Source organism: Stigmatopora nigra, chromosome 1, assembly GCF_051989575.1.
Source record: "Stigmatopora nigra isolate UIUO_SnigA chromosome 1, RoL_Snig_1.1, whole genome shotgun sequence".
NCBI classification, from domain to species: domain Eukaryota; kingdom Metazoa; phylum Chordata; class Actinopteri; order Syngnathiformes; family Syngnathidae; genus Stigmatopora; species Stigmatopora nigra.
The window spans coordinates 9,388,341-9,415,058 of record NC_135508.1 but is presented as its reverse complement, the minus strand read 5'-3'; the positions used below and the strand labels follow the sequence as shown (position 1 = coordinate 9,415,058).

Below are 26,718 nucleotides of genomic sequence, written 5' to 3'. Positions count from 1 at the left end.
AAAAATAGTTAATGAAGGCAGAGCTTGTAGAATTGGGGGGTTACAATAAATGAGAATGTTTCCAATGCTTTTATTAACCCTAATGCTTTTTTACCACTGCCAGCCATCACATCTCATGACAGCTATAACATCCAAGGTTATCAAAGACTCAATGCTATAGTAAAATTGTAAAATTAGTATTTATTGTAAAATAAAATGAATGCAGTGAATAGAAGCACAGCAAATGAACATCTTATTCTAACCACGTACATGACATTTTTGTGTATTTAGTTGCATGTACTTGTAACTGCAACTTTGCCAACTATGCCAAGGACAAGTTAAGCGCGGGCCCCTACACCCCCAAAAAAATCCAAAGTGTCCTGCAGTGTCTTGTGTCATCTGGTTGCTGACATGGAAGCTTTTAGTTAGGACGTGCAAACACAACAAAACATTTTTAACTGGAAGCATAATTTAATGGTCAGACAGAGACGGCCTAATTTAGGCTTTATTCATCTTCAAATCCCAACTTTCCCTGCCGATAGACAGAAAAAAAAAACTTGTGGACATGTAAATATGAAAAAGATATCCTGTGAAATAAAATGATAACATCAAACATGTTCCAATTGAGTGAGAGGTCATTTAAAATGGTATCAATCCAGTTCAATATAATAAAAGGTTTGGGCAGAAAAAATGACCTAACATCATTTTGCTGGAGTATAAATAGATACTGGAAACGTCCATCTTTTGAATTCTTTCATTATTTTGGCTCCTCGATTGTCCCCTTGCTCAGGTCTGTCATTTTGGGATACTTCACTTTCTTTTGGTCCAGTTCGTTTTGAGCCCACAGCAGTAGTTTCAGGAGTTTGGCCAACTTGGGTGTTGACTCCCGGTTTTCATAGTCCAGCACAGACTGATTCACTTCGCTCCATACCTGAAAAACACAGAAATGCCATTGAATAGCCACCATGGAAAAATATGGGTGTGTGCTTTTAAATGCTACCTTTTGCCTCTGCATCATATTGAGGAGATCTCCAAAAGGTGACTCCTCAGGGTTATCGAACGCAAGCAGGGCCAGCGTCCTCTCCATCTCAGTCAAACATTCTCGGCTCTCTTCGCCCTGCTCCGCTAACTGAGACTGGGCGAATTCGAGGGCTGCTTCGGTCTCCCTTAAGCGGATGAGTTCAATAAGATGCTGCTGCTGCAAACACAATTTAAAAAGAACGTCACCATTGCCTACAGAGAATGAGATTAGTTTGATTTGGGATTTTTCCCCTTTAAAATGAACAAGTCAAAGTCACAGATCAAACATTTCCACAGCGGTGCGCACTATCGTTGAAGCGGCTGTGATGCAGTTAGCTTTGGGTTGGATTGGATATTTTGATTTCATTACAACAAAAGTAACGGAATGCAATGCAGCCCAACACAGTAAAATTGACACTTCAAATTGTCTTAATCTTGATCGGCCCCCTTGAAAGTCTAGAGTATACGAATCATCGAATGAATGAAATTACCTGCAAGTGAAAGTAAAGGTAGCGATTTGTATCCAGCAATTCCGGGTGCAGACTGTTGATCAGTGCAATAGCATCCTGGATCTGTCCCTTCAGAATCATTTCTCTGATCTTGATTCTTTCATCCAGGGATTCCAAGTCCACGCTTGGTTCGATTCCAGACTCCATTCTGAACTTCTCTGCTGCCTCTTTGAATCCCTCTGTTGAAAACAAAAACAAAGTGTCATACATCGTTTCTTCTATTTGTATTGTTTACATCCTTCTCGGATCATCGGTGTTGATTTGGAGAACCGTACCTGTCACCAAGTAGTTCATAATAAGTCTGTTCATATCAGCTCTCTGTATGTGGACATTGTTGAGTTTATCCATCCATTCGTCTCTTGTTATGTCGTCTGGTTTCTCTGCATAGCTCATGATGTTATCCTAGAAAACAGGGACTATAAAACGTCTGATCTTACACTCTAGAATCCATTCTGTTCTTAGATTTGAGATTCGAACGAGATTGACAGGGTAATCATGATTGCAATTAGAAGATTGTCGTTTACAAAACACGAACATTAAATTTAGATGCGTCAGGCCTCTGATGAAAAAAACACAACCATGACGCTGGGCTATAACATTCCCACCATTCCAAAAGGACACAGCCTGAAGGGATGTTCATGCATGGTTAAGGACAACAATAAATTAGTTGCAAAACAAAACAAGGATTTATATACTGCCAATACCTACAAACAAGTCGCTTCGTCCCCGCATTAGCAATCTTGCTACACGCTTGCAGAGACGGACGCTCCTTCTTCTTCGCTTCCCGATTTGTTTATCCGTGTTTAGAGGCGTGGAAATGGCTCTGTTGCCTCTAGTGGGAATTTAATTTAGTGCAATATCAGAGCTCAATCTAGATATCAACTTTAAGTCGCTAAAGTATACCCACTAAAATCCTTTTTTTTCTAAAGACCGTCAAAAATCAGTAATTCCACAGTTTTACCTCAATAAAATAATTATAAAAACAATTTAGTATTTCAAAATAACTGAGAATTTTCTAAAGAACCTCACTACACATCACAAGGTGGTTTTACAAAGATCAAATCTTGATGCTGTTGCATATACTTCTTTGAACTCTTATAAAACTTCAAGACTCTAAAACTCATGATGTCAATCAAGACACCATTTAAATTAAAAAATCTCAAGCTTTATTTTTTTCTCAGCTTTTTTTTTCAAATTGTTGTTACATTGTATTTTGGAGGTTGAAACAGTAAACTTGCCCAACACTATACGCTATAAACCTATAGACATATATTCCAAATGATCAGCTTTGCATTTACATTTTTGTATATTTTATACCTAAGCAGTTGTGCTTTTCACCACCCTAATATTTAAACGCAGCATATTTGAGGACCTCTACTGTTAGCAATGTGTAAGAGAACAAATTGTGCAACTCTCAATTTTTGTGGTCGCGTTTCGTCAATGGAATGACAATCTAAATAAAGAATAACATTATTTTTCACAAAAGTGTGTAGTGCATTAAGTGGTGAAGACGCTCGGAAAAGACGACTAGCCCCGCCCTTTTTTTCCTGAGTATTTAGTGCTGGTGTCTATGGAAACGACGCCAGAAAACATGCCGCAAATTTCAATGGGGATTCGGCAAAAACAGGATTCTGTTAGTTAAGATAGGAGGAAAAAAAATATTGTGAGGATAAAAAGACAGGATATTTTCAAAGGTAAGTCGGTATTTAACAAACATTTTTATTTAACATCATGCTTTGGGTATCAATGTTCAATTAATACAAATAATAATGCAAAATCATAATATTCAATTGTTGACAGAAATGTCGAGCAAGCAGAAACACACAAACCATGATGAACTTTTGGAACAACGTTGGAGAAAAGTGCAACAACAGCGACTCCATTTACCAATGTACAGTAGTATGTTGTTTTCAGTTCATTCAAATTTTAATGAATCTAGCTATCACTTATATTTTTTTTACTTTGTAACTTTCATCGAAATTTTGTAGATGAAAAATATGACATCACAAGAAATACTAAAATTATAGTGTTGGTATGTTTTCAAATTAAGTGATTAAACAAAAAAAATGTTGCCAAATAAGTGCCGATACAAGAAAAAAAAAATAGTTTAAGCAGCATAAACATGGTCCAGCAGTAAAAGTAGAAGTATTTAGTCATTGATTTGAAAACATTTCATAGGCCAATTGGCTTCCTGCAAAATGGCAGCTGCATGGCTGTGTCCCAAGCAGTGGAAGCCTACAATCAGAAGAAAGACAGGGCTAAAGTCATTCACAACTCATCACCAGAGCCCAATGTTCCTCTTTCTGTGAGTGAAATCTCTTTCCGCACAACTTTGACAAATTTGGAATAAAAATGAATCAAATAGTATTTTTAACATTCTCCTTATAGATGCAAAGTGAGGATCGGAAGCAAAGAGTAAGTTTGATGAAACATTTTGAGCCTTTTTTTCCCCCCGAAAATCTATTTTAACATTGAAGATTTTTTTTCAGCTGAATTACATATTTTTGAAGCAATGTGTTGAAAGCCGCCCAGTCAATCCAATCCCTAAGGAGTGGATGGAGTCCATAGAAGGTCAAATATCTCCTCATCTTAAAGACAGCCAAGAGAAAGCCAAACTACTGCATGATCTACTCACAGAAATTAGTGACAACTTCCATGATGTTATTATCAAACATACTGGTAAAGTTTGGGCATTTATTCACGTTTGCATGTGTGAATGTGCGTGAATTTGTGTGTATGTGAGCTGTATACCAGCACTTAAATGTTGACCTGCCTGTTGGATGTTTGACTTTTAATAACATTTCATTTTTTAAGTGAACATGTTCCTAAAGAATCCAGAATATGAAGAACCTCCTCTGCAAACTCAGAAATCACTTCCACCTGAGTGAGTATTTTAGCATGACATATGATTTGTCTTTTATGAATATAACGTACCAACTGAGTTTATCTGGCCTTTCTGAAAATTATCATCTTTTGTAGTATTCTTGAATTTTCCCAAATGCGTGGTGAGACCTTTGTCACAAATCGCAACGTGATGGAGGCAAAGTTGCACATTCTACACCCTTCAATGCAAACTCTTTTAGAAATTGGCCACACAACCTTCTCTTCAATGGTGTTGGTTGATCTTACAAGATATAGGTAAGAAAATGGGCTAAATGGAAAGATTGTCAAATAACCCTGTACCCTTTCTGTTGCCAGAAATAAACGAAGTTGTGTATTTTGTTTAGGGCTTTGGGACACGTTGATATTAAAGAATTGTACAAGCAATTGGTTGTTGAATGTGAGAGTGCAGAAGAACAAACCATGAATACCTGGTTCCCTAAAGTCATTAATTTATTAACAAGTCCAAAAACCTTGGGCTCAGTTAAAGAAGATGTACTGGATGCCTTCTACAAATCTGCATGCACACTCATCTCCAATCAGGTGGAGTCCTGCCGTTGTAGATACTTCAACACATTTTTTGTTTGGGTTATTACAGTTACTATCAGTGATTTTATTAATCCAAATGGTTGTTAGGCTTTGATGACCATGTTCTATTCTATTTGTGTTTTTTTCCCAAATTCCCAGCTAAAAGCTCTAAATCAGAGGAGTGTAGAGGCATTTGTCTATCCATTTCAACCAGAGAACCACCACTTCTTACCTATCTTCCATATGGCCCTTACATGTAATGAGGACAGAATGTCAATATATCCCACTTTACTGGAACTTGAGGAAGACATTTTTCAAATTCTTACTGTTTTAACAAATATGCTACAGGTGAGATCATATGACATAGTGTCTCTTTTTTTTGCCATGCCCACGCCCTTTCCCAGTTTTCCATATTGTAAATGTATTTAGAAATGAATTTGGTATCTTCAATGTGATCTACAGAAAGTGCAGACAGTTCACTCATGGTTATCTGAATCCGCAACTGCTTTTGTGGATGCTAAGACCCCTGAAGACACACTTTCTTGGGCTCATGCCACTGTAAGAGCAACTGTGCGCAAGAATCTTGAAGGACCAGCTCAATACTTTCAAACTTATGGTGATGGCGAAGTAATCTCAAATAATTTAATCATGCATCCAAATGTGTTGGACCATGCGTCTTCTAACACGCATTTATTTTGTAGTGGACAAATATGACTGGTTAGTCAATGGAACTTCCCAGACTCAAGTTGAGACCTTTATGGAGGAAACACACACATTTGATGAATATATTAAAGTAAGAATGCATAACTTCCAAAGTAACATTTTGTATTGACTGTTGGCGAGTGAATTTCCTTTTTTTTCTCAGCAAGTGGAGTACTTTAGAGATTTAGCAAAAGAGCTGGACAAACTCGAGACCAAAGTTCTCTTTCCGATGGTCAAGTTGGATTGTGAGCAACTGAACCACGGATTGGCTAAAAAGGCCAAAGATTCTGCTGAAATACTTATAAGGAACATGAAATCTAAGCACACTGAGCAAATTCTAAAGTGGGTCTCTAATTTTAAGTCGAAAAGTGCCTTCTAATTCCGATGAGCAACTTTTCACTGCAAGGAATTGTTTTGTTTCTTTTGAAAGGATTTGTTCAGATTTTGAAAGCATTCAAGAAAAAGCTTTGCATGTGCCAGAAACTACAGGGGACATGGCCAAAATGATTGAAAATATTGCAATAACTAAAACACAGACTATTGCAGTTCTTCATGAAAAGATAAAGGTGCAATTCACCATAGACTTTTTAAATCCCTGAAGTATCTTTATTTCTCAAATTAGATCTTCCAATATTGTTTCTTTTTCGAGTTCACAGAAAGCTCACCACCGACTGAACTACCTTCTTGGTGTCCACATATTTGAACCTGAAGATCTAGACCTTAATTCAACGGTCTTAAGATGGCCATTGAAAATCCAAGAAGTCTTTGAAATTAGCAATGGGGTAAATCTACTAGCTAATCCATCACATGTGTCATGGAGGTTCTGTTCTTTTCGAATGAGATCACAGCTGCATGTACTGCTCAGGTTTTGCATGAGGCCAAGAGAAAAGGGGAGCAGGAGATGCTTGCTAAGAAAGAAAAGGTCACAGTTCATCTGGCCAAGTTGGAACGAAGGGTTGAAGAGTTCCCACACTGCTCTGAACTTGGTATGATGCAGCAGGTACAGATACTCTCAGTATAATTAGTGAAAAAATAATTGCCTATTTTGAAACTATTACTAATAGGAATGATCAGACCATTTTTGGAATTTGGCAATTTATCAACTATAGAACATTTAAAGTCTTTATTTTTTTATACAGTATTTAACAGAGGTCAAAACAGTTCAGAACCTTCTACAGCTGGCTGAGGAAACAATCAGTGATATCCATAAAGACGAGGCATTTCATCAATGGGAATTAACGTATTTCCCAGAAGTGGAGGTTATGAGAGAAAGTGTTGAACGACACCAAAATTTGTTTGGCCTGCTACTAAAATGGCAACGCACACAGAGCAGGTACAATATAAGATTGCTAGTATATGTTACGTATTGTAATATTGTTTAACCATATATCTGATCTTCCCTGTGAATAGCTGGATGGATGGTTCTTTTGTGGATCTGGATGGTGAGGGAATGGAGGCTAAAGTAGATGAATTCTTCAGGGAGATCTTCAAAATGTCGAAATACTTCCAGCAAAAAAAGAGCAAAGGCAGACAAGATACTCAAAAGATAACTGGAATGTCCAGACGAAGACGCAAAGAAAATGATATAAATGAGGATGAGGGCCCTACAAAATTGTGCTCTGCTGTACTTGAACAGGTCAAAGAGTTCAAGGTATGCAAAAAAAATATTATTTAAAATGTGTCTGTTTGATTTCATAGGCCTTTTCTTTCACACTTTAAATTATTGTCTAGGAGTACATCCCTTTAGTCTCTGTACTGTGCAATCCGGGCATCAGAGGCCGCCACTGGGAGAAAATGTCACAGATTGTTGGGTATGACCTCACTCCCGATGCTGGCACAACGCTACGCAAAGTCCTCAAGCAAGACCTAACACCTTACCTGGAAGAATTTGAATCAATCAGTGCCGCTGCTAGTAAAGCAAGTATTATGGTAGTTTTATGTTACTGAGGAAAAACAAATGTCTTTTTATGTTTTCACCTTACAGGAGTTCTCTATGGAGAAAGCACTGAAAAACATGGTCAATGTTTGGGATGGTGTATCTCTCAACCATCAACCATACAGAGACACTGGGGTGTCCATACTTATTGCTTTGGATGAAATCCAGGCCTTACTAGATGACCAGATTGTAAAAACTCAGACAATGAGAAGTTCACCGTACATCAAGGCCCTTGAAAAAGAGATAAAGGTTACTAAATCCATATGATAGTGTGAAGTACAATCGAGACTAGTGTGTGTGGCGTTCACAATGCTGCTCTATGTGCTAGATTTGGGAGGAGAATCTCATTCGTATCCAAGAGACCATTGATGAGTGGCTGAAAGTGCAGGGTCAGTGGCTATATCTTGAGCCCATATTCTGTTCTGCCGACATCATGCAGCAGATCCCTGAAGAAGGGCAACTCTTCCAAAAGGTTGATAAAAACTGGAAAGAAGTCATGAGGCATTGTGTGAAGGACTCAAGGGTAAAACTCGACATCTTTTGTGACCACAGCGGAACTTTGTCAAATGCTGTTTCTGTATGAATTTCAAACACCGCATTTTTATAATCTATATACTTGCGCCAGCTTCTAGAGGCAACCTCAATGCCAGGTCTACTAGAAAAACTGCAAGAATCAAATTCCCACCTGGACACCATCATGAAAGGACTAAATGACTATTTAGAGAAAAAGCGACTCTTTTTTCCAAGGTGAACAAAACTATTCTTTTTTTTCAATTGCTCATGTTTTGATGAAGACTAAATGTTATTGCTAATTAATACATTGTTGCTTTTCATTTCAGGTTTTTCTTTTTGTCCAACGATGAAATGCTGGAAATTCTTTCAGAGACCAAAGATCCCCTGCGTGTTCAACCCCATCTGAGGAAGTGCTTTGAGGGTATTGCTAAATTAGATTTCCTACCAAACCTCGACATTCAGGTAGCCATTTATACTCTGTACATGGCAGAAGTGGAATTGCTTGAGAGACTGACTGGCAGCTTTTTTTTACCCCCACAGGCCATGTACAGCAGTGAAGGGGAGCGTATTGCCCTGATTCAACTCATCTCCACCGCTGAGGCTAAGGGAGCTGTAGAAAAGTGGTTGATAAAAGTGGAAGACTTGATGATTCGTAGCGTCCGAGACGTAGTGGATCGCTCGAGAATGGTGAGACTAACGAAAAACCAACCTCTGCTAAGAGATAAACATTCCTACTAAAATGGAATCCAAAGAAGTGAATTAAATATATACAAGTTAGATGCAGTGAAAAGGATTATGTCAACAGGCTTATGCTGAAACTCCACGGAACCAGTGGGTAATGGAATGGCCAGGTCAGGTGGTTATATGTTGCTCACAAATGTTCTGGACCTCGGAAGTACATGAAGCCATCAGAGGAGGGGCTACAGTAAGTATGGTCGGATTAAAGTTCAGAAAATAATTATGAAAATTTAGTCATTGCTTTATGTGAAATGAAAATACTATTTTGTGTAAGAAATTATGAACATAAAATGTGTCATAATGTCTTTTACTACAGAGTCTTAAAGACCGTTTCCATAAACTCCAAAAACAGCTGAATGACATTGTAGGGTTGGTACGGGGGAAACTACCCAAACAAACACGGATCACTTTGGGTGCACTGGTGACAATTGAGGTCCATGCCAGGGATGTGGTTTCGGAGCTTATTGAGCATGGTACTTCATAGCACAGAGCGCCTCGTTCACGATACTATTAAGCTGCAACCGCCTACAAATTGCTTCTTTTTCTTTTTTTAAGGTGTAGCAAATGAAAGTGATTTCCGCTGGCTAGCTCAACTTCGCTATTACTGGGTCAATGGTGATGTTAGGGTTCACATCATGAACTGCGATGTCAAGTATGCCTATGAGTATTTGGGCAACTCTCCTCGGTTGGTCATTACCCCACTGACGGACAGATGCTACAGAACTCTGGTATTAATAACAAAGTGGTCAGATCTTCATTTTACATTCGAACACTTGTTTTAATTTCAGACCCCCGTGTGTTTGCAGATTGGCGCATTCTTCCTAAATTTGGGCGGGGCTCCAGAAGGCCCAGCTGGGACTGGAAAGACAGAAACCACCAAGGATCTCGCCAAAGCTTTAGCTGTGCAATGTGTGGTCTTCAACTGTTCTGATGGACTGGATTATCTTGCTATGGGCAAAGTAATATCTGACAAAAAGAGACACCTGATTGTGATTTTTGCTTTTAACTTCCTTGTTTATGTTGTGACATACCCTCTCAGTTTTTCAAAGGTTTGGCTTCATCCGGAGCCTGGGCTTGCTTTGACGAATTCAACCGAATTGAACTAGAGGTCTTGTCCGTTGTAGCCCAGCAAGTCCTCTGCATCCAGAGGGCTATTGAAATGGATCTGGAGTATTTTGACTTTGAGGGAACCATGCTAAAACTCAACCCCAACTGTTTTATATCTATCACAATGAATCCCGGTTACGCCGGGCGCTCTGAACTCCCCGACAACCTCAAGGTCTTCTTACTCATTTATCTCCCAATTATGTATTTGAAGTGTGCATTAATGTAGTGGCCTCTTTCTGTATTCCTCAGGTGTTGTTTCGAACTGTGACCATGATGGTCCCCAATTATGCACTGATAGCAGAGATCTCTCTCTATTCATGTGGATTCCTGAAAGCCAAGCCACTGTCAGTCAAGATTGCAATGACTTACAGGCTCTGCTCAGAACAGCTATCCTCACAGTTCCATTACGATTATGGCATGAGGGCTGTCAAAGCTGTCCTTGTGGCTGCTGGAAACCTCAAACTCAAGTACCCCGATGAAAACGAGGATATACTGGTATTTATGCTGTACTCTGTTCTACTGGTTTTCATCCAAACTGCTCTGGTCTGTGTAGTCATTGCTGTTTTTTGTGTGTCTATGCCTAGCTTTTAAGGTCTATAAAAGATGTTAACGAGCCTAAATTTCTTTCGCATGATATTCCTCTGTTTAATGGAATCACCAGTGATTTATTCCCTGGTATTTCCCTTCCTAAGGCTGACTATGAGGTAAAATGTGCCAAAAGCATATTTTGTTTGCAACCATTGCAGAATAATTTCTAGCATATGCATTTTTTTGTCATTAACACGATTGTATCTCCTACAGTTGTTTCTGGAAGTTGCTGCCAAATCCTGTCAAAAGCACAATTTACAGTCAACAAAGATCTTCATGGAGAAGATTATCCAGACATATGAGATGATGATTGTTCGCCACGGGTATGTTTTTTATTTTATTTTTGTTGAGTTGAGTTGAGGGTATGTAATTTTTTTGTTGAAAAGTAATGTATTTCGCCGAAGGTGGATTAAAACAACATCACAATATACGTACACCCTTTCTGCTTCAGGTTTATGTTAGTGGGAGAGTCATTTGCAGGCAAAACGACAGTGTTGCATGTTCTTGCTGACACGCTAAATCTGATGAATGAGAATGGGTATGGAGAGGAAGAAAAGGTCATCTTCAAGACATTAAACCCAAAGTCTATTACCATGGGACAGCTCTTTGGGCAGTTTGATTTTGTTTCTCATGAGGTTGGTCTGCATCTCAGATATGTGGTTAATCCACATCCACTTCCTAGTGCTCTCATTGTCTGCCTACCTTTTTTCTTGATAGTGGACGGATGGGGTTGTGGCCAACACATTTCGTGACTACGCTTCGGCTGAAACGCCAGACCGTAAATGGGTGGTCTTTGATGGCCCAATAGATACGTTGTGGATTGAAAGTATGAACACAGTGCTTGATGACAACAAAAAGGTCTATAATCAACATCATTTTTTTTGGTTGTATCTAATTTCACTCATTACGTCCCTATTTTTTTTTTTTAATACTTCCACTACAGTTGTGTCTCATGAGCGGAGAAATTATCCAGATGTCGAATCAGATGAGTCTAATTTTTGAAGCAATGGATCTGTCACAGGCATCTGTAAGTATATAGACTAAAAGCATCCAATAGGATTTAACAATCAATGCCAAGTAAAGTGTAAATAAATTGGGTTCTAAACAAACATTTCTCAATGGCAGCCTGCCACAGTCAGTCGATGTGGTATGATTTACATGGAACCTTCTCAATTGGGATGGGAGCCTTTAGTGATCTCTTGGATGAACACACTTCCTGATGTTCTGAAGAGTCCTGAGCATAGAAATCTTCTGCAAGAACTCTTTAATTGGCTGTTGCCCCCTTCCTTCAGGATAGTGCGTAAGCAATGCAAAGTGAGTACTACCAGACCCTATAGTAATTTAGGAGGAAACACTCAAAGCTCAAATGTGGATCACACTAGGCTTGTACAAAAATGAATGTTTTCACACTTCTCTTTCTTAATAGGAAGTTGTCCCCACAACCAACTGGAATGCAGCTGTGTCCTTATGTAGACTATTTGAAATGTTGATTATTGAACCGCTGAGGACAGAGAAGAATGATAAAACCATTCGCACCTGGATCATGGTATGAATATTCATCTAACATCATAATCATTGTTACCTACCTTACACTTTCACCGTATTGCCCTTAATGGTGTAATTTTAGCTATTGCATTACGTGTTGTGTGTGTATCTCACCTTTTTTAATCAAATAATTATTACAGGCAGCTTTCTTCTTTTCCCTGATGTGGTCTGTGGGTGGGAGCTGTGATTCAAAGAGCAGAGAGAAGTTTAGTGAGTCCATCAGGGATATAGTGTCTGGAAAATTACCTGATCATCCAATTCCAGATGTTGTGGGAAAATGGGAGTGCCCAGTAGATGAAAAAGACCTGGTGTATGACTATTTCTATAAGGTGCCACTGAATTACATCCGTCATAAACATAGGTCTTTGAAATTGCTAATTTGTAAGCATTCTAATGCAGTTGAATTCATAATGTTGTTCAGTTTGAAGGAAAAGGCAAGTGGATTCACTGGAATGATGCCATCAAAAATGTCCACCTAGGAGACAAAGACACCAAGGTGCAGGACATCATTGTTCCTACCATTGACTCCGTTCGGTACACCTACCTAATGGACATTTGTATTAGCTATGGAGTGTAAGCGTTCTAGTTTAGCCTCTGGCATTATAAAAAGAGGAATTTTTAGTTTTTAAAACTCTCCCTTTGTGCTTAGGCCTTTTCTGTTGGCGGGCCCGACTGGAACGGGAAAGTCAGTGTATGTGAAGCAGAAGTTGATGAACGGCCTGGACAAGGAACTCCTTTTACCACTATTAGTCAATTTCTCAGCCCGCACGACTGCCAATCAAACCCAGGTCAGGTGGAATTACTGATACCTATGAATGTTCTGGCATCTTTGTAAGTGCTCATTCATCACTTTGTGTTCACCAGAATATCATCATGGGAAAGTTAGATAAGAGACGCAAAGGTATATTTGGTCCACCCATCGGAAAAAAATACCTCATATTTATAGATGATGTGAATATGCCAGCACTGGAACAGTTTGGAGCTCAACCTCCTGTGGAGCTTCTTCGACAGTTTATGGATCACAAAAAGTGGTATTTAACATTCCTAAGTTAACAATCATAGAAGATGGGAAATTCATTGAAGAGGATGACATTTATGTGGCAAATTTCTGGCAGGTATGACCTGAAGGATACTTCTGGCATCAACTTAGTTGATATCCAGATCATTACAGCCATGGGTCCTCCTGGCGGGGGGAGGAATGCTGTGACACCACGTTTTCTGCGCCACTTCAATATTTTTAGCATCAATTCTTTCAGCGACGAGACAATGGTTCGCATTTTCTCTATCATGGTAGCCTTCTATCTCAAGAACAATGAATTTCCACCAGAATATTTTACTATTGGCACACAAATTGTAACAGCAACGATGGAAGTGAGTACTACACTTACATTATTCCTAACAAATCCCTGTCATTTTAGTACTTGATCTTTCCTAATATCTTCCGTCAGGTCTACAAGCAAGCTGTTGATACCTTGCTCCCGACACCAGCCAAGTCTCACTACACTTTTAACCTGCGGGATTTCTCACGTGTAATACAAGGGTGTCTGCTTGTGAAAAGCAAATCTCTGGAGAACAAACCCACCATGATTCGACTGTTTGTCCATGAGGTTTTCCGGGTCTTTTATGACCGTTTAGTGGATGACAAAGATCGAGCATGGTTCTATCAGATGATGACCAAAATTCTCAAAGATCACTTCAATGAAGCATTCAACCAAGTGTTTGATCATCTGAAACAAGGCAGTAAAGTATGTTGAATTGTGTTTTTTCTGTTCTGATTGTGGATTTTTTTCGATGCCAGAAGTTAGAATTGGAATTGTTTAGTCTTGCCATAGTCATGCGGCTTGAAATAAGAAAATACATTTTTAATGTTTCTAAATAAATTATTTAGATGTCAGAAGTTATAGTTAGGATTGCCTCAATATGCTGCCTTAAAAAATGTTAATGTTTCTAAAGATGAAAATAAAGACTGAATACATGTGTTTAATTTTCAGTTGGTCGAGCAAGACATGCAGAATCTAATGTTTGGGGACTACATGAACCCTGACCTCGAGCCTGATGAACGCTTGTACGCTGAGGTGCCTACTGTAGAAAGCTTTGCTGAGGTGGTGGAGGCATGTCTTGTTGAATACAACCAGATGAACAAGAATCGTATGGATCTTGTCATCTTCCGGTAAACAACATTTGAAATTCTAATCAAATTATACTTAACAATACAAACATTAATTACAACATTACTTTATACATTTGGTGTTGTATGTTTAATCCTTTTACTGTTTTATTTATAAATGCACTGCCAAACGGTGTCATTTCAGCATTCACATTTGAAATTTGATTTTATGCAGCTATGTCTTGGAGCATCTTTCCCGCATAAGCCGTGTGTTGAAGCAGCCAGGAGGAAATGCGCTGTTAGTCGGAGTGGGCGGCAGTGGGCGGCAGTCCATCACTCGTTTGGCCACGTTCATTGCCAAGATGCATCTGTTTCAGCCTGAGATCTCAAAGAACTACAACATGGTTGAGTGGAGAGATGACCTTAAGGTCAGTGATGTGTTTGTAATCTCAATGTATGCTTCCACCACAAGCAGAGGTTTGCTTCTGAGTTGTACTCATATATTACAGAGGCTTCTCAAGGCTGCAGGAGTGATGGGTGAAAAAATAGTTTTTTTGCTGACTGATGCTCAGATAAAGGATGAGACTTTTCTAGAAGATATAAACAGTGTCTTAAACACTGGAGAAGTCCCGAATCTATTTGCTACAGATGAGAAACAGGATATCGTTGAGGTAGGTACATGACATGAGGGAAAGACTTTGAACATTACCACTCAACAGTCTGTTTTTCTCCGTCTTGAATAGCCTGATTCATTGACTGATAATTCAATAAATGTATAATAGTCACCATCTACACATGCACGTTTGTATTGTACTTGGTAATCTTGTTCCTTTCCCATTTCCAGACAGTCTCTCACATCGCCCAAGCGAAGACTAAAGGTCTAGAGTTGAGCCCATTGTCTTTGTTTGGCTATTTTTTGTCACGCTGCAAGGAGAACCTGCATATTGTTGTGGCTTTTAGTCCCATTGGTGAAGCCTTCCGTAATCGCCTGCGGCAGTTCCCATCTTTGATCAACTGCTGTACCATTAACTGGTTCCAGGTACTATACTATATTCATGGTCATTTGGAGTGTTGAAAATAGTCACTGACTCACATTTTTGCATATACACCCTAACCAGCCTTGGCCAGAGGATGCTCTTGAGCGGGTAGCCAACTCATTCTTAATGCCACTAGAGATGAAAGAAGATGAGAGGAAGGAGCTCATACTCGTTTGCAAAACATTTCACACCTCTGCTTGTCAGCTTTCAGAAAGGTATGACTTAAAGATAAGGATACAAGACTTTAAGCTTTAATGTCATTATACTTTCCAATACAACAAAAAATGTTTACCAGACATCCCATATAGTGCAACAAAGAATTTAAAACAAGAGCAAATCTCTCAAGTAATAGTACTTACAGTATAGAGGCATCTGGCTTGAACCTTTTTTGTGTGCAGATTCCTCTCTGAGCTAGGTCGGCGTACTTATGTAACACCCACATCCTATCTGGAGCTCATGGCAGCTTTCAGTGACCTCCTCACTATAAAAAGAGATGCGGTGATGAAGGCAAAGAAAAGATACACAAATGGTTTGGAAAAACTTGCCTTTGCTGAATCTCAGGTCATTACATGATATTTTTCAATTTGATGGACTCTTTTCTTCTCAATTGCAATTTGCAATGGTTTCAAACTTTTTTTTTTTTTTTACCATTGTGCCTATAAAGGTTGGTGAGATGAAACTGGAACTGGTCAAATTACAGCCCAAATTGGAAGAGGCACAGATGGAAAATGATAAAATGATGGCGGTAAAAAAATTAAGTTGTATCAACTGTATCTCATAAGAATTCAACAATGCATATAAATTTTACTCCAATGACCTGTAGGTGATCGCAGTGGAGTCTGTGGAGGTAGAAGCTAAAAGTAAATTAGTCCGTGTTGAAGAGGAGGCTACAGCTATTCAAGCTGCTGAAGCACAAGCCCTGAAGGATGAGTGTGATAGTGAATTGGCTGAGGCTATACCAGCCCTGGAGGAGGCAATTGCAGCTTTAAACACCTTAAAGGTGAGAATTCTCCAGACGGCTAACTTTTGCCTCGTATGTGACCTCTTTGACCTCTTAGTTATCATTTTGATTTCAGCCTGCTGACATTACTGTTGTTAAGTCAATGAAAAACCCTCCTGCAGGAGTTAAGCTGGTGATGTCAGCCATATGTGTAATGAAGGGAATATCTCCTGACAAGGTGGTAGATCCTGGCGGCTCTGGAAAAAAGGTGTCTTAACAAAACAACCGACCAGACAAAAACCCTTCAAAAGCTTTGATTTAATCATAGTCTTTATTATTGACACCCTAGGTATTGGACTACTGGGGTCCAAGCAAGAAGCTACTTGGAGACATGAACTTTTTAAAGGATCTTAAAGAATATGATAAGGATAATATTCCAGTAAGTTTTAATAATGGATCTTTTCTCAAAAAATTAAAAAGCTAACTTCAATTCATCCTTTACCTCTATTTATTACAGGAGGACTCAATGAATAAAATCCGTTCTACCTACATGACTAATCCTGATTTCAACCCTGGTAAAGTGGCAAAGGCCTCCTCAGCAGCAGAGGGTCTATGCAAGTGGATCAAAGCAATGGAGTCTTATGACCGGGTGATGAAGGTGTGGCTTTTCTTTTTTTTTGCTCTCAAAAAAATTAAGTGCACTTCTCTCCCATGTAAACTAACATTGATACTTTTAGATTGTGGCACCCAAAAAGGCAAAACAAATTGAGGCTCAGGCGACATTGGCATCGGCAATGGCAGAGTTATCAGGGAAGAGAGCCCAACTAAAAGAGGTTGAGGACCGTTTGTCTAACCTAAAGAGAATATCTGTGGAAAAAACTGAGGAGAAGGTCAAACTCGAAACCCAAAGAGATTTGTGTCAAGAGAAGTTAGAGAGAGCTGAGAAACTCATTGGTGGCCTGGGTGGGGAGAAAACCAGGTGACAAATGATTGAATACTGGATTTTGCTCGAGAAGATTTGCCTCATTCCAATGCGCCAATATTTTAATTTCTTTTTAAATTCGCAGATGGTCGAAGGCTGCTGATGATCTGCAAAACACATATGACAACCTAATGGGAGATGTTCTTATTTCTGCTGGTGTTATGGCCTACTTGGGTGCTTTCACTTCAAGTTTTAGACAGGACTGCACTAGTTGTTGGATCAAATTGTGTCAGGTAAATCCTTCATCCAACAATATAATTTGTCTTTTATCTGTAACATAAGAAATGTGTACATATGATACATTTAACATTGTTTTATCTCTGCAGTCAAAAAGCATTGCATCGTCAGATGATTTCTCTCTCAGCAAGACACTGGGAGATCCTATTAAGATTAGAGCATGGAACATAGCCGGCCTTCCTACCGACTCATTCTCTATTGACAATGGAGTCATTACCTTTAAATCACGTCGCTGGTGAGAAGCTTTCTATAGACTATTGTTGCTTTGCTAAGCGTGTCTACCTTCAGTCAATTGCAAAGCCAGCCTGAAAGAGAAGCACAAATATCTTTTCCCTCGCATATTGGTGATGTGTATTACATTTTAAAAGTAATCTGTCCCAAGATCGACCAGATGTATCCCTGTTCTTATAGGCCCCTGATGATTGACCCCCAAGGTCAGGCTAACAAATGGGTAAAGAATTCAGAGAAAGACAACAAGTTGAACATTATCAAACTTTCCGATGATGACTACATGAGAACAGTAGAAAACTGTGTGCAGTTTGGAATCCCTCTGCTACTTGAAAATGTGGGAGAAGAGTTGGACCCTTCACTGGAGCCGATACTATTGAAACAAACCTTCAAACAAGGTGCTCCCAGGGCAGAAGTTTGCAAGAAAAGCATTTACATTTAGAAACCTAACGGGAAAATCATAAATGTGCAAATGCTTTTTCATTTAGGTGGTGTGGAATGTATTAAATTGGGGGAGAGTGTGATTGAGTACTCGATGGAATTCCGCTTTTACATCACCACAAAACTGAGGAATCCTCATTATTTACCAGAGCTGGCCACCAAAGTGTCTTTGCTCAATTTCATGATCACCCCAGAGGGCTTGGAGGACCAACTGTTGGGAATTGTAGTTGCCAAAGAAAGGTATCACCACTTTACATAAAATTGTTTTGATCTTTCAGTCTTCATTATAGCTTTATATGACTTTCGGTGCATAGGCCAGAGCTGGAAGAGGAAAGAAATGCACTCATCTTACAGTCTGCTGCGAATAACAGGCAACTAAAGGAAACTGAGGACAAGATCCTTGAGACACTATCTTCTTCAGAGGGAAATATTCTGGAAGATGAGAGTGCCATTCAGGTCTTGGACTCAGCAAAGATCATGTCCAATGAGATTACAAAGAAACAAAAGGCATGTACTACGTTCACTATGAACAATCTGGATTTCTGATAAACCTGTTTTTCTTTATTTGACTGACTGCATATTAATGAATTCTACAGATTGCGGAGGAGACTGAGATTATGATAGCTGAGTCTAGGGAGTGTTACAGATCTATTGCCAAACACTCCTCTGTCCTATTCTTTACAATTGCTGACCTAACCAACATTGACCCAATGTATCAGTACTCTCTCAGCTGGTTTGTCAACCTCTATATAAACTCAATTCAAGACAGGTGAGTGAAGTCACTTCAAGTTACAGGCAAACATTTGACTATTAGATAAAAGCAAGTAGTATTGAAGTGACTTGTGTCTCTTGTTTTTATTTAGTAAAAAGTCTAAGATCTTGGAAAAGAGGGTCATGTACCTGGTTGATCACTTCACCTATAATTTGTTCTGCAATGTCTGCCGCTCCCTTTTTGAAAAGGATAAACTTCTCTTCTCCTTCATCCTCTGCTGCAATCTGCAACTGTGAGTCTCTAAACTACTTTGGAATAGGAACTGTTCGTCTCGCAACCCACCTGGTACAACTAAAGCAATTACCTACACTCCTTTCCATCAGGGCTCAAAAGAAGATTGAGTACACTGACTTGATGTTCTTGATGACGGGAGGTGTGGGCCTTCAAAATACGCTTGCCAATCCCGACCCTAGCTGGCTGCAGGAAAAGAGCTGGGATGAGATTTGCAGAGCCAATGAGCTTCCGGTCTTAAAAGGACTCAAGTGAGAGTGTTTTGTCTTTTGGTTGTAAAATAAAAGTGTCATTTCTGATGTGATTCGACCCCAATTGTGCTTAACCCACAGAGATGCTTTCATTCAAGGTCCAGAACTTTTCAAGCCTATTTTTGAGAGCAAAGAACCTAGCACAGTTCTGTTGCCATCACCTTGGGATGAAAAACTCAATGAATTGCAGAAGATGATCATTGTACGCTGTCTGAGGCCTGACAAGATTGTTCCAGCTGTGAATGGTTATGTAATAGCTAAGCTTGGTAAAAGTTTTGTCCAGCCTCCTCCTTTTGACCTAAGCAAGAGCTACTTGGACTCTAATGCCACCATCCCATTAGTGTTTGTGCTTTCTCCTGGTGCTGACCCCATGGCTAGTAGGTTCTGCAGGTCCATTCTAAAATTGCATGTAGCATTGGTGTGGAGATTCACGGACCTTTTATCCTTTGCAGGTTTACTGAAGTTTGCAGGTGAAAAAGGGATGGGCGGTAACAATTTCCAGTCCATTTCTCTGGGACAGGGCCAAGGACCTATTGCTCACAAAATGATTTGCACAGCCATGCAGAATGGGACATGGGTGTGTTTGCAGAATTGTCATCTGGCCGTGTCCTGGATGTCCACCCTGGAAAAGATTTGTGAGGATTTTAGTCCAGCTACATGCCATCAGGACTTCCGACTTTGGCTCACAAGCTACCCTTCGCCCAAGGTAAACTGATACATGATGTCTTCCAGAATTTCTGCGAACTTGGTTTTGTCATTTGTACCCCACCCTTTCTCTGAAACCAGTTTCCAGTGGCCCTTCTGCAGAACGGAGTGAAAATGACAAACGAGCCTCCGACAGGACTTCGATTAAACATACTGCAGTCATACATGTCAGATCCTGTTTGTGACCAAACCTTCTTTAATAATTGTGCAAATAAGGAACTAGTGAGTGAGGAAACATCATTGGCATGATATATTTGTACTCGCAGGCTCCTTTTTTAAGCAAATTCAACTGTATTCAGGTGTGGGAAAAGCTGCTGTATGGCCTGTGCTTCTTCCACGCACTTGTTCAGGAGAGAAGAAAATTTGGGCCACTGGGCTGGAATATTCCTTATGGTTTCAATGAGACTGACCTTCACATAAGTATCAGACAGCTCCAGGTAATATTTTTAGGACACAAAACTGCTATATCATATGCATATACACTCACCCACGACGAGCAGAAGAAATGATGGAGGAATGGAAAGCTGTATTTCTATTTATTTCGGCAGTTGTTCATCAATCAATACGAAGATGTGCCCTTCGAGGCCATAACTTACCTGACTGGAGAGTGCAACTACGGGGGCCGTGTAACGGACAATTGGGATCGGCGCCTCCTCAACACCATGTTGGCTGACTTCTACAATGCGGATGTTGTGGATAAACCTTCTTTTCCTTTTTCACCCAGTGGTGACTATGTTGCCCCACCTAAATTGTCATATAATGAATACCTTCAATTTATCAAAGTAAGCATGACATCTTTACTGAAGAAACAACTTCATTTTTAAAGAAATTCCAATCAAAGGTGTAACATTACCTCACAACTGCTTGCCAGGACCTTCCACTCAGCCAGCATCCAGAGATATTTGGGATGCATGAAAATGTGGGCATTTCAAAAGACCTCCAACAGACCAAAGTGTTATTTGATTCAATGCTTCTCACCCAAGGAGGAGGATCCAAGGGAGGAGATAGCTCTGGGGGTGACAGTATGTTGTATGACTTAGCAACTGACATCCTTACTAAGGTATGATGCAAAATTAACCGTTTTAGTGCTTTAAGCTCTTTCGTCACAACTAAAGAGACACTTTCATTTCCTCAGCTTCCAAATAATTTTGACCTTGACGCAGCTCTCATTAAGTATCCAGTGGTTTACAACGAGAGTATGAACACTGTCCTTGTCCAAGAAATGGAGCGTTACAACCAGTAGGAGCAAACACACTGTATAGAATTTCACATTAAGTATTGCACAAATGAACCTCTTTATCTTACTTATTTTCCTTTCTCAGTCTTAGTACTGCCATTCGTGTGAGTCTTCAGAACTTGCTAAAGGCCCTTAAAGGCCTCGTGGTTATGGATGCTGAGCTGGAGGGAATTGCAAATAGTTTGGCTGTTGGCAAGGTTCCAGAGCAATGGGCCAAACGCTCCTACCCCAGTCTAAAGCCCCTGGGTAGTTACATTAACGATTTTCTCGCAAGGCTTAAGTTTTTGCAGGTCAGTCCCTCTTGTTTTGATATGATGATGTTCATACACTAAGGTTCTTATTTGATTTTTTTGATTTCACTAGACATGGTTCGATGTCGGTAAGCCCAGTGTGTTCTGGCTGTCGGGATTCTTCTTCACCCAGGCCTTTCTAACAGGGGCTACACAGAATCATGCTAGGAAATACAATATTCCCATTGACCTGCTGGGCTTTGACTTTCAGGTTAATATTTGTTTTACTGACCAAAAAAATAGTACCTTGTGTTTGTTTGATATGAGAGGGTGTGATTTTATCCCACAGGTTTTACCTGTTAATCAATCAGACATGGCTCCAGAGGATGGTGTGTTCATTCATGGTTTGTTTCTTGATGGAGCACGATGGGACAAGCAAAGGTAATGTGGTCTACAGCAGAATCTTTTCCAGTATTTATTCAAAATTGAAGTTCACTGGGACCATTTAAAGTCCATAAAAAACAACAAATAGTAAGTGGTATTGTTTCTGTTCACAGTGAAATATTAGTGGAGCAGCATCCCAAAATTCTATTTGACATAGTGCCCATTATCTGGATAAAACCCAGTAAGTATACATTTTGATACATATCTTGAATACACTGTTATCCCAAGTGCACATTTTATGACACCAGAATCTTTATTGAGTTGTAACTGTATTTTTGCTTCACTTACCGTATTTTATACAAATGTCTTTTCCTTATTTTTCTCTACCCCATAGCAAAAAACATTCCAGATGAACACGACGGTCGTTATGTTTCTCCTCTTTACAAGACGAGCGAAAGGAGGGGGACACTTTCTACAACAGGACACTCCACCAATTTTGTTGTTCCAATGTTGTTGCCAACGAACAAGCGTCCTCAGCACTGGATCAAGCGTGGTGTGGCTTTACTCTGTCAGTTAGATGATTGATAATGTCCCAAGCTTTTATAAAAAAAAAATGTTTTGGCCGTACATTCTGGATGAGTTAATTCCAAATACTATGCAAAGAGGTTACAAACTTATTTATCACAAGATTCCTAAAGTCACTGTGATTAGGAATAGTAAAAGTTACCATGATTTTTGTCCAGCTCTAATTTCACAAAATTTAAGATAAAAATCCAATCCGATGCAACACATTTCTCACATCTGACAAGATGCCGCATGTGATATAGGAATTTGATCAATGAAAAATTATATTTATTCACCAAATTAACAACGCACTGCGTGCGTCCTCCATATACAGTTAAACAAGATAAATACTACCATTTTGCTTTCACTTAAAAAAATTTGAGTATTGGATGATTTATGTCTTTGACATCAAAGACCCTTTAATTCCGGTTGAATTCATGGTGTTGAGCTGACGTTGACCTCTGATTTTTAAAGAAATGGAGTTGACCCAATATTGACCTTGGTTTTTCCTAGAAGTGGTATTGAATTAAAAAATAATGATAATCACTTTATATACAATGATGAAAATAAGTACATTTTAACATGACCTTAATGCTTGCATACAGTCTCCTAAAAAATCCCAATATTTGGGTATTTGTGCCACCCACAGCTAACCCATCTCATCGTTATCTATCCATCCTCTTGAAATCTGTTAAAACACTCACAACTAGCCTTAAGATGTTCTTCTGGTATCATGATTTCAAGTGTTGTACTGAGCCACCGTCTGCCATAAAGTCTGAGTGCTGGTTAAGAATGTCTGCGAAGTGGAGCGAAAATAGGTTAAAAAAAATTCTAAAACTATTGAAAGTTTGCATCTTCAAATACATATTGAATCACACTGGGAAGGATAATGTCATGCAAATTACAATAATGAAAATAAGTAGTAATCTTACCGAAGCATTTATGATGTTACTGAATAAACTATATCTATGCTGCCCCTAGTGTAAACATCAAACTCTTTATAAGCCAGGTACTCTTTCAGTCTTGGGGGGAGAGGTAGATAGCCAATGAAAACAGATGCTCTCAAACGCAGTCCATTAAGGTGCTCTCGAATCTGAAGCCGGCACAGGTGTTTTAAGCTCCGAACATTTCCTGGAAGAAAATCAAATTAGGATGGCCAACTAAGGTAAACAATACATACAATGATGTCGGAGTCAAGAAGAAAGGGCAAACTTTGAATGTGGCAGATCTCCGGCCATTGCTTTTGATCCTGTAAGACTTCTCTCAACTTAGCACAGAGGTAGACATGATTGGTGTAGTCGAGCATGATCCGTACCACGTGAGCAGATAAGTGCTTAAGCCAGGATACAGTTATCACGTCACAGAACTAGATGGTTGTAAGAAAAAAACAATATATCAAGCTAGAAGCACCGAAGCCTCCAGAATGTGTTGATCGGACTTTTAATTGACTATTTATCAATCTTACCACCATATCTTTGATGACTGAGTTTGTCCAAGAAGTCATGTCATGGAAACTGTCACCGTATGGACAGTCAAAGCAACGTTTGACATCGTAGCCATGGTTCAGAATCATTCTCAGCATGACTTCATCTTTGAATGCATATTGCAGGGCCGAGGGGAAGTGCGTAGTGTTGACTCGAGAGTAGTAGTTGACATTCGCCCCGAACTTCAGTAAAATGTTAATAAGTTCATAGTTGCCCTGCCTCATCGCCACTTGTAAACAACTGATCGGGTCCTGGTTCACCATTGCCCCGGCTTTAAGCAGCAGGCGAGTGCAATGAAGATCATTGTTGGACACTGCGAAAAAAAGGGCAGACTTGCGTTCATCGTCGTAGTTGCGGCGCAGCCTCGGGTGAAGCATTTGGTTTGGGTCAAAGTCAGCTTTGAGTAGCAACTCCAGGCAATGTGCATGCCCTCCAGCTGCTGCAGAGTGAAGAGGACTCATCCCACTTTCCTTTATTGCACACAGTTTAGTCGTAGGGATGAGGTGCTGCAGGGCTCTATCAAAGAAAAAGTGAGGTTAGAACAAAGCAGTGGATTCAACAGTAGATTGTTTCATTGTGATCATTCCTTACAGTATGTGGCCATGATACGCCGTCCGGTGAATTGGCAGATGGCCACTGGGCAAAGGTACGTTTGGATCGGCGCCGTGTTCTAACAATAAGGATATTATATCAGGATTTCCTGATGCTGCTGCATCAAATAAGACAGTGCCAGACTCTGATTCGCACTGAACATTTGCTCCTGCAAATCAAACATTCATTTACATTATCAATTTAAAAAATATAAAAGAATTTATGTGGTATTTAAAAATTTACATCCTTTCGTAAACAATGACAAGTGTTGATAAATACATTTGATATCTCTTCAATTTCAGGTCTTCTACTTATCTTCTACAGTACCTTTCTCTAACAAGTTCTCCACCACATTTAGATGTCCATTTTTTGCTGCCAGAGCAAGTGGTGTTTTCTTTTTGATGTCACATGAATTTGGGTTGGCACCAGACTCAAGGAGCAGATAGACAAAGTTCTCCAGTCCAAGGAAAGCAGCCTCATGAAGTGCCGTCCTGCTCAGTTGGCCTAGCTGATCCACTTCAGCACCATGGCGGATCAATAATGTTGCCAGGTCATACTGGTCATTAAGAATAGCTTCAACACAATCAGCAAAAGACGGATTCAGAATATACAGATTTTCTTTCTCCCTTTTTTTGACAGAAATAAACCAGGGAATTACATACCAGCCATTAATGGGGAATCTTGCTCATCATCCTGGATATTAGGGTTACAGCCATTCTGTAAAAGGAAGATGGAATTCTGTCTGCGGCCATAAACAACCGCTAAAAACAATGGCGTCTCCCCTTTGAATGTACGAGACTGGGAAGCCCCAAAAGGTGAAGCTGCAATCCAAATAAGAGTTGTCATCAGAGCTACAGGTTTTGCAGTGAAAAATAAGGGTCATACTTGACTATATAGCATTAGTATACCTGAAAAAACAATTTCAAGTATGTATTTGCTCTCTTGCACTGCAGCTGCATGCAATGGAATCCATCCACGCTCATTAACTCTGGACAGATTCTGTGGTTGAGCAGTCAGTCGCTCTAGTGCAGCCTCATCACCTGAACAAAGACATTCAAAACATTTTGTATGTAGGAATAAACAGCATTAAAACCATCTTCCTCTGGCTTGATGCTCGTACAGTGGTGTCTCTACTTACAAATACTTCTACATACGAAATATGCAGGTTACGAAAACCTTTGATTGAACTCTTTCTTCTAACAGACGATACAGTGCAAGTTGCGAAACATCAAACGAAATCAAACATCCTCCAACACATAAAAACACATTTTTTTGGGGGTATTAGAGTTGCTTTGTCGTTAGCTATCTCACAATACCTAATTGGCCTCCCATTTAGTAGCAGGAAGCTGTGCCTCCATTATGCCGGAATAGAGGTTAGTGTGCTGCAAAGGAGAACCAATTTGTGCAGGACAGTGTGGAAAGTTTAAGGGTGACAAGCAGCTTACCTTCTCCAATAGCTTTAAAAATGTCATCAGCATCTTCGGTGACTTTGAAATAACTGCCGAAAAAAAGGGATCTAAGTAAAATAGCTTGAAAATAGTGAAGAATTAATAGTGCCCCAACTGTCACCTGGGATTCAGTCCCTTGTGCTTTCTGTGTTCAATTATACTTTGCTCTATGATATTCTGGGTTGCCTCATCTTCATCTGAGTCTGACACAGGTTGAATCATATCATCTTTTGCATCAGTGGTCATCTGTCCAGGAAGAAGCGTGGTTGTCATGCGAAAGAACAACCTGCAGGTATGCATATCCCACCGCAAACTTGCACCCACACGGGTCATGATTCTTTACTAAAGCCAAATATGCTATTGGTGCACTCGATTTAGTTACTCTTTATGGTTATCTAGCCTACTTGGTAACTCACCAAAAAACTCCCAAAACAATCAACAATGAAAAGTGGGCCAAATTGGGGGATGCACAATTTCATAGGTTCAACATAAGTAAGACTTATACAGTAGTCTCAGTCTCCTCTAAGATTTGTGTATATTTTGCCATTGATGTTAGTATGACAATTACATTAAGCAGAAAACATTGATCTTCCATGGCCAATTGCAATTATTATAGCATTGTTGTCTAGATTTTGTGCTGTTTACCTTCTGTCAAATGGTGGTGCCTCTTCTGGGGCTTAAAACAGCAGTGTAGTTGGACACCCTAGCAACCACACACTGCAGTTATTTATAGCTCTTCTATTATAGACAGATCAGAGACCGTGCATGCAGACTGCAACAGGTTTTGAGGCATTATTGAGGGGA

The 26,718-nt window shown here is 39.6% G+C and overlaps 3 protein-coding genes across 6 annotated transcripts; 1 reads left to right on the top strand and 2 right to left on the bottom strand.

Annotated features, from left to right (window-relative positions):
- Window positions 1-160: 160 nt before the first annotated feature.
- Window positions 161-2,343, bottom strand: LOC144194019 (glucose-induced degradation protein 8-B homolog). Of its 4 annotated transcripts, none has more exons than XM_077712765.1 (5): window positions 2,217-2,343; window positions 1,784-1,910; window positions 1,491-1,687; window positions 980-1,177; window positions 161-910 (listed from the first exon to the last, which is right to left on the bottom strand). In XM_077712765.1, the coding sequence occupies exons 1-5, from the start codon at window positions 2,238-2,240 to the stop codon at window positions 737-739; spliced, it is 720 nt and encodes a 239-aa protein (XP_077568891.1). In that variant the 5' UTR covers window positions 2,241-2,343; the 3' UTR covers window positions 161-736. The 4 variants fall into 4 exon arrangements, with proteins under 4 accessions (XP_077568891.1, XP_077568916.1, XP_077568901.1 ...); XM_077712790.1 differs by having other exon boundaries at window positions 1,784-1,924; window positions 2,217-2,328; XM_077712775.1 differs by having other exon boundaries at window positions 2,213-2,326.
- A 1,363-nt stretch (window positions 2,344-3,706) lies between these two features.
- LOC144194039 (dynein axonemal heavy chain 12-like) lies at window positions 3,707-23,322 on the top strand. The gene is made up of 71 exons (XM_077712801.1): window positions 3,707-3,813; window positions 3,897-3,923; window positions 3,998-4,187; window positions 4,323-4,392; window positions 4,488-4,646; window positions 4,736-4,931; window positions 5,076-5,264; window positions 5,379-5,532; window positions 5,618-5,709; window positions 5,782-5,960; window positions 6,049-6,184; window positions 6,275-6,400; window positions 6,484-6,618; window positions 6,758-6,951; window positions 7,029-7,269; window positions 7,350-7,535; window positions 7,603-7,803; window positions 7,883-8,077; window positions 8,180-8,301; window positions 8,394-8,529; window positions 8,608-8,754; window positions 8,873-8,992; window positions 9,122-9,278; window positions 9,361-9,533; window positions 9,612-9,764; window positions 9,845-10,084; window positions 10,162-10,407; window positions 10,497-10,616; window positions 10,714-10,823; window positions 10,952-11,135; window positions 11,218-11,358; window positions 11,444-11,527; window positions 11,626-11,814; window positions 11,927-12,046; window positions 12,186-12,374; window positions 12,467-12,618; window positions 12,695-12,833; window positions 12,910-13,076; window positions 13,161-13,416; window positions 13,494-13,790; window positions 14,037-14,215; window positions 14,388-14,580; window positions 14,662-14,823; window positions 14,997-15,191; window positions 15,271-15,404; window positions 15,588-15,750; window positions 15,854-15,934; window positions 16,013-16,189; window positions 16,266-16,397; window positions 16,479-16,568; window positions 16,647-16,787; window positions 16,867-17,108; window positions 17,197-17,344; window positions 17,438-17,583; window positions 17,760-17,974; window positions 18,065-18,257; window positions 18,332-18,524; window positions 18,614-18,786; window positions 18,881-19,021; window positions 19,113-19,271; window positions 19,353-19,648; window positions 19,724-19,977; window positions 20,058-20,198; window positions 20,276-20,413; window positions 20,525-20,758; window positions 20,848-21,036; window positions 21,112-21,215; window positions 21,299-21,503; window positions 21,577-21,884; window positions 22,001-22,068; window positions 22,222-23,322. The coding sequence occupies exons 1-71, from the start codon at window positions 3,718-3,720 to the stop codon at window positions 22,410-22,412; spliced, it is 11,793 nt and encodes a 3,930-aa protein (XP_077568927.1). The 5' UTR covers window positions 3,707-3,717; the 3' UTR covers window positions 22,413-23,322.
- asb14b (ankyrin repeat and SOCS box containing 14b) lies at window positions 22,044-26,160 on the bottom strand. Its single transcript, XM_077712751.1, has 10 exons — window positions 26,036-26,160; window positions 25,912-25,964; window positions 25,375-25,506; window positions 25,125-25,287; window positions 24,794-25,092; window positions 24,467-24,635; window positions 23,857-24,391; window positions 23,604-23,757; window positions 23,324-23,522; window positions 22,044-23,187 (listed from the first exon to the last, which is right to left on the bottom strand). Exons 1-9 carry the CDS (start codon window positions 26,158-26,160, stop codon window positions 23,332-23,334), a joined length of 1,821 nt encoding a protein of 606 aa, XP_077568877.1. The 3' UTR covers window positions 22,044-23,187; window positions 23,324-23,331.
- Window positions 26,161-26,718: the final 558 nt, after the last annotated feature.

Bases quoted from the DNA above. Each gene is read 5' to 3' on its own strand.
- LOC144194019 (XM_077712765.1), bottom strand. From the start codon at position 2,240: ATGCGGGGACGAAGCGACTTGTTT. The intron at 1,688-1,783 runs GTACGGTTCTCC...TGTTTTCAACAG, and splicing joins TATGAACTACTTGGTGACAG to AGGGATTCAAAGAGGCAGCA. The intron at 911-979 runs GTAGCATTTAAA...TGTGTTTTTCAG, and splicing joins ATATGATGCAGAGGCAAAAG to GTATGGAGCGAAGTGAATCA.
- LOC144194039 (XM_077712801.1), top strand. From the start codon at position 3,718: ATGGCTGTGTCCCAAGCAGTGGAAGCCTACAATCAGAAGAAAGACAGG. The intron at 5,710-5,781 runs GTAAGAATGCAT...TTTTTTTCTCAG, and splicing joins CATTTGATGAATATATTAAA to CAAGTGGAGTACTTTAGAGA. The intron at 11,528-11,625 runs GTAAGTATATAG...TCTCAATGGCAG, and splicing joins TGGATCTGTCACAGGCATCT to CCTGCCACAGTCAGTCGATG.
- asb14b (XM_077712751.1), bottom strand. From the start codon at position 26,160: ATGACCACTGATGCAAAAGATGATATGATTCAACCTGTGTCAGACTCA. The intron at 25,507-25,911 runs GTAAGCTGCTTG...GTCTTTGTTCAG, and splicing joins TTTTAAAGCTATTGGAGAAG to GTGATGAGGCTGCACTAGAG. The intron at 23,758-23,856 runs GTAAGATTGATA...ACAACCATCTAG, and splicing joins CAGTCATCAAAGATATGGTG to TTCTGTGACGTGATAACTGT.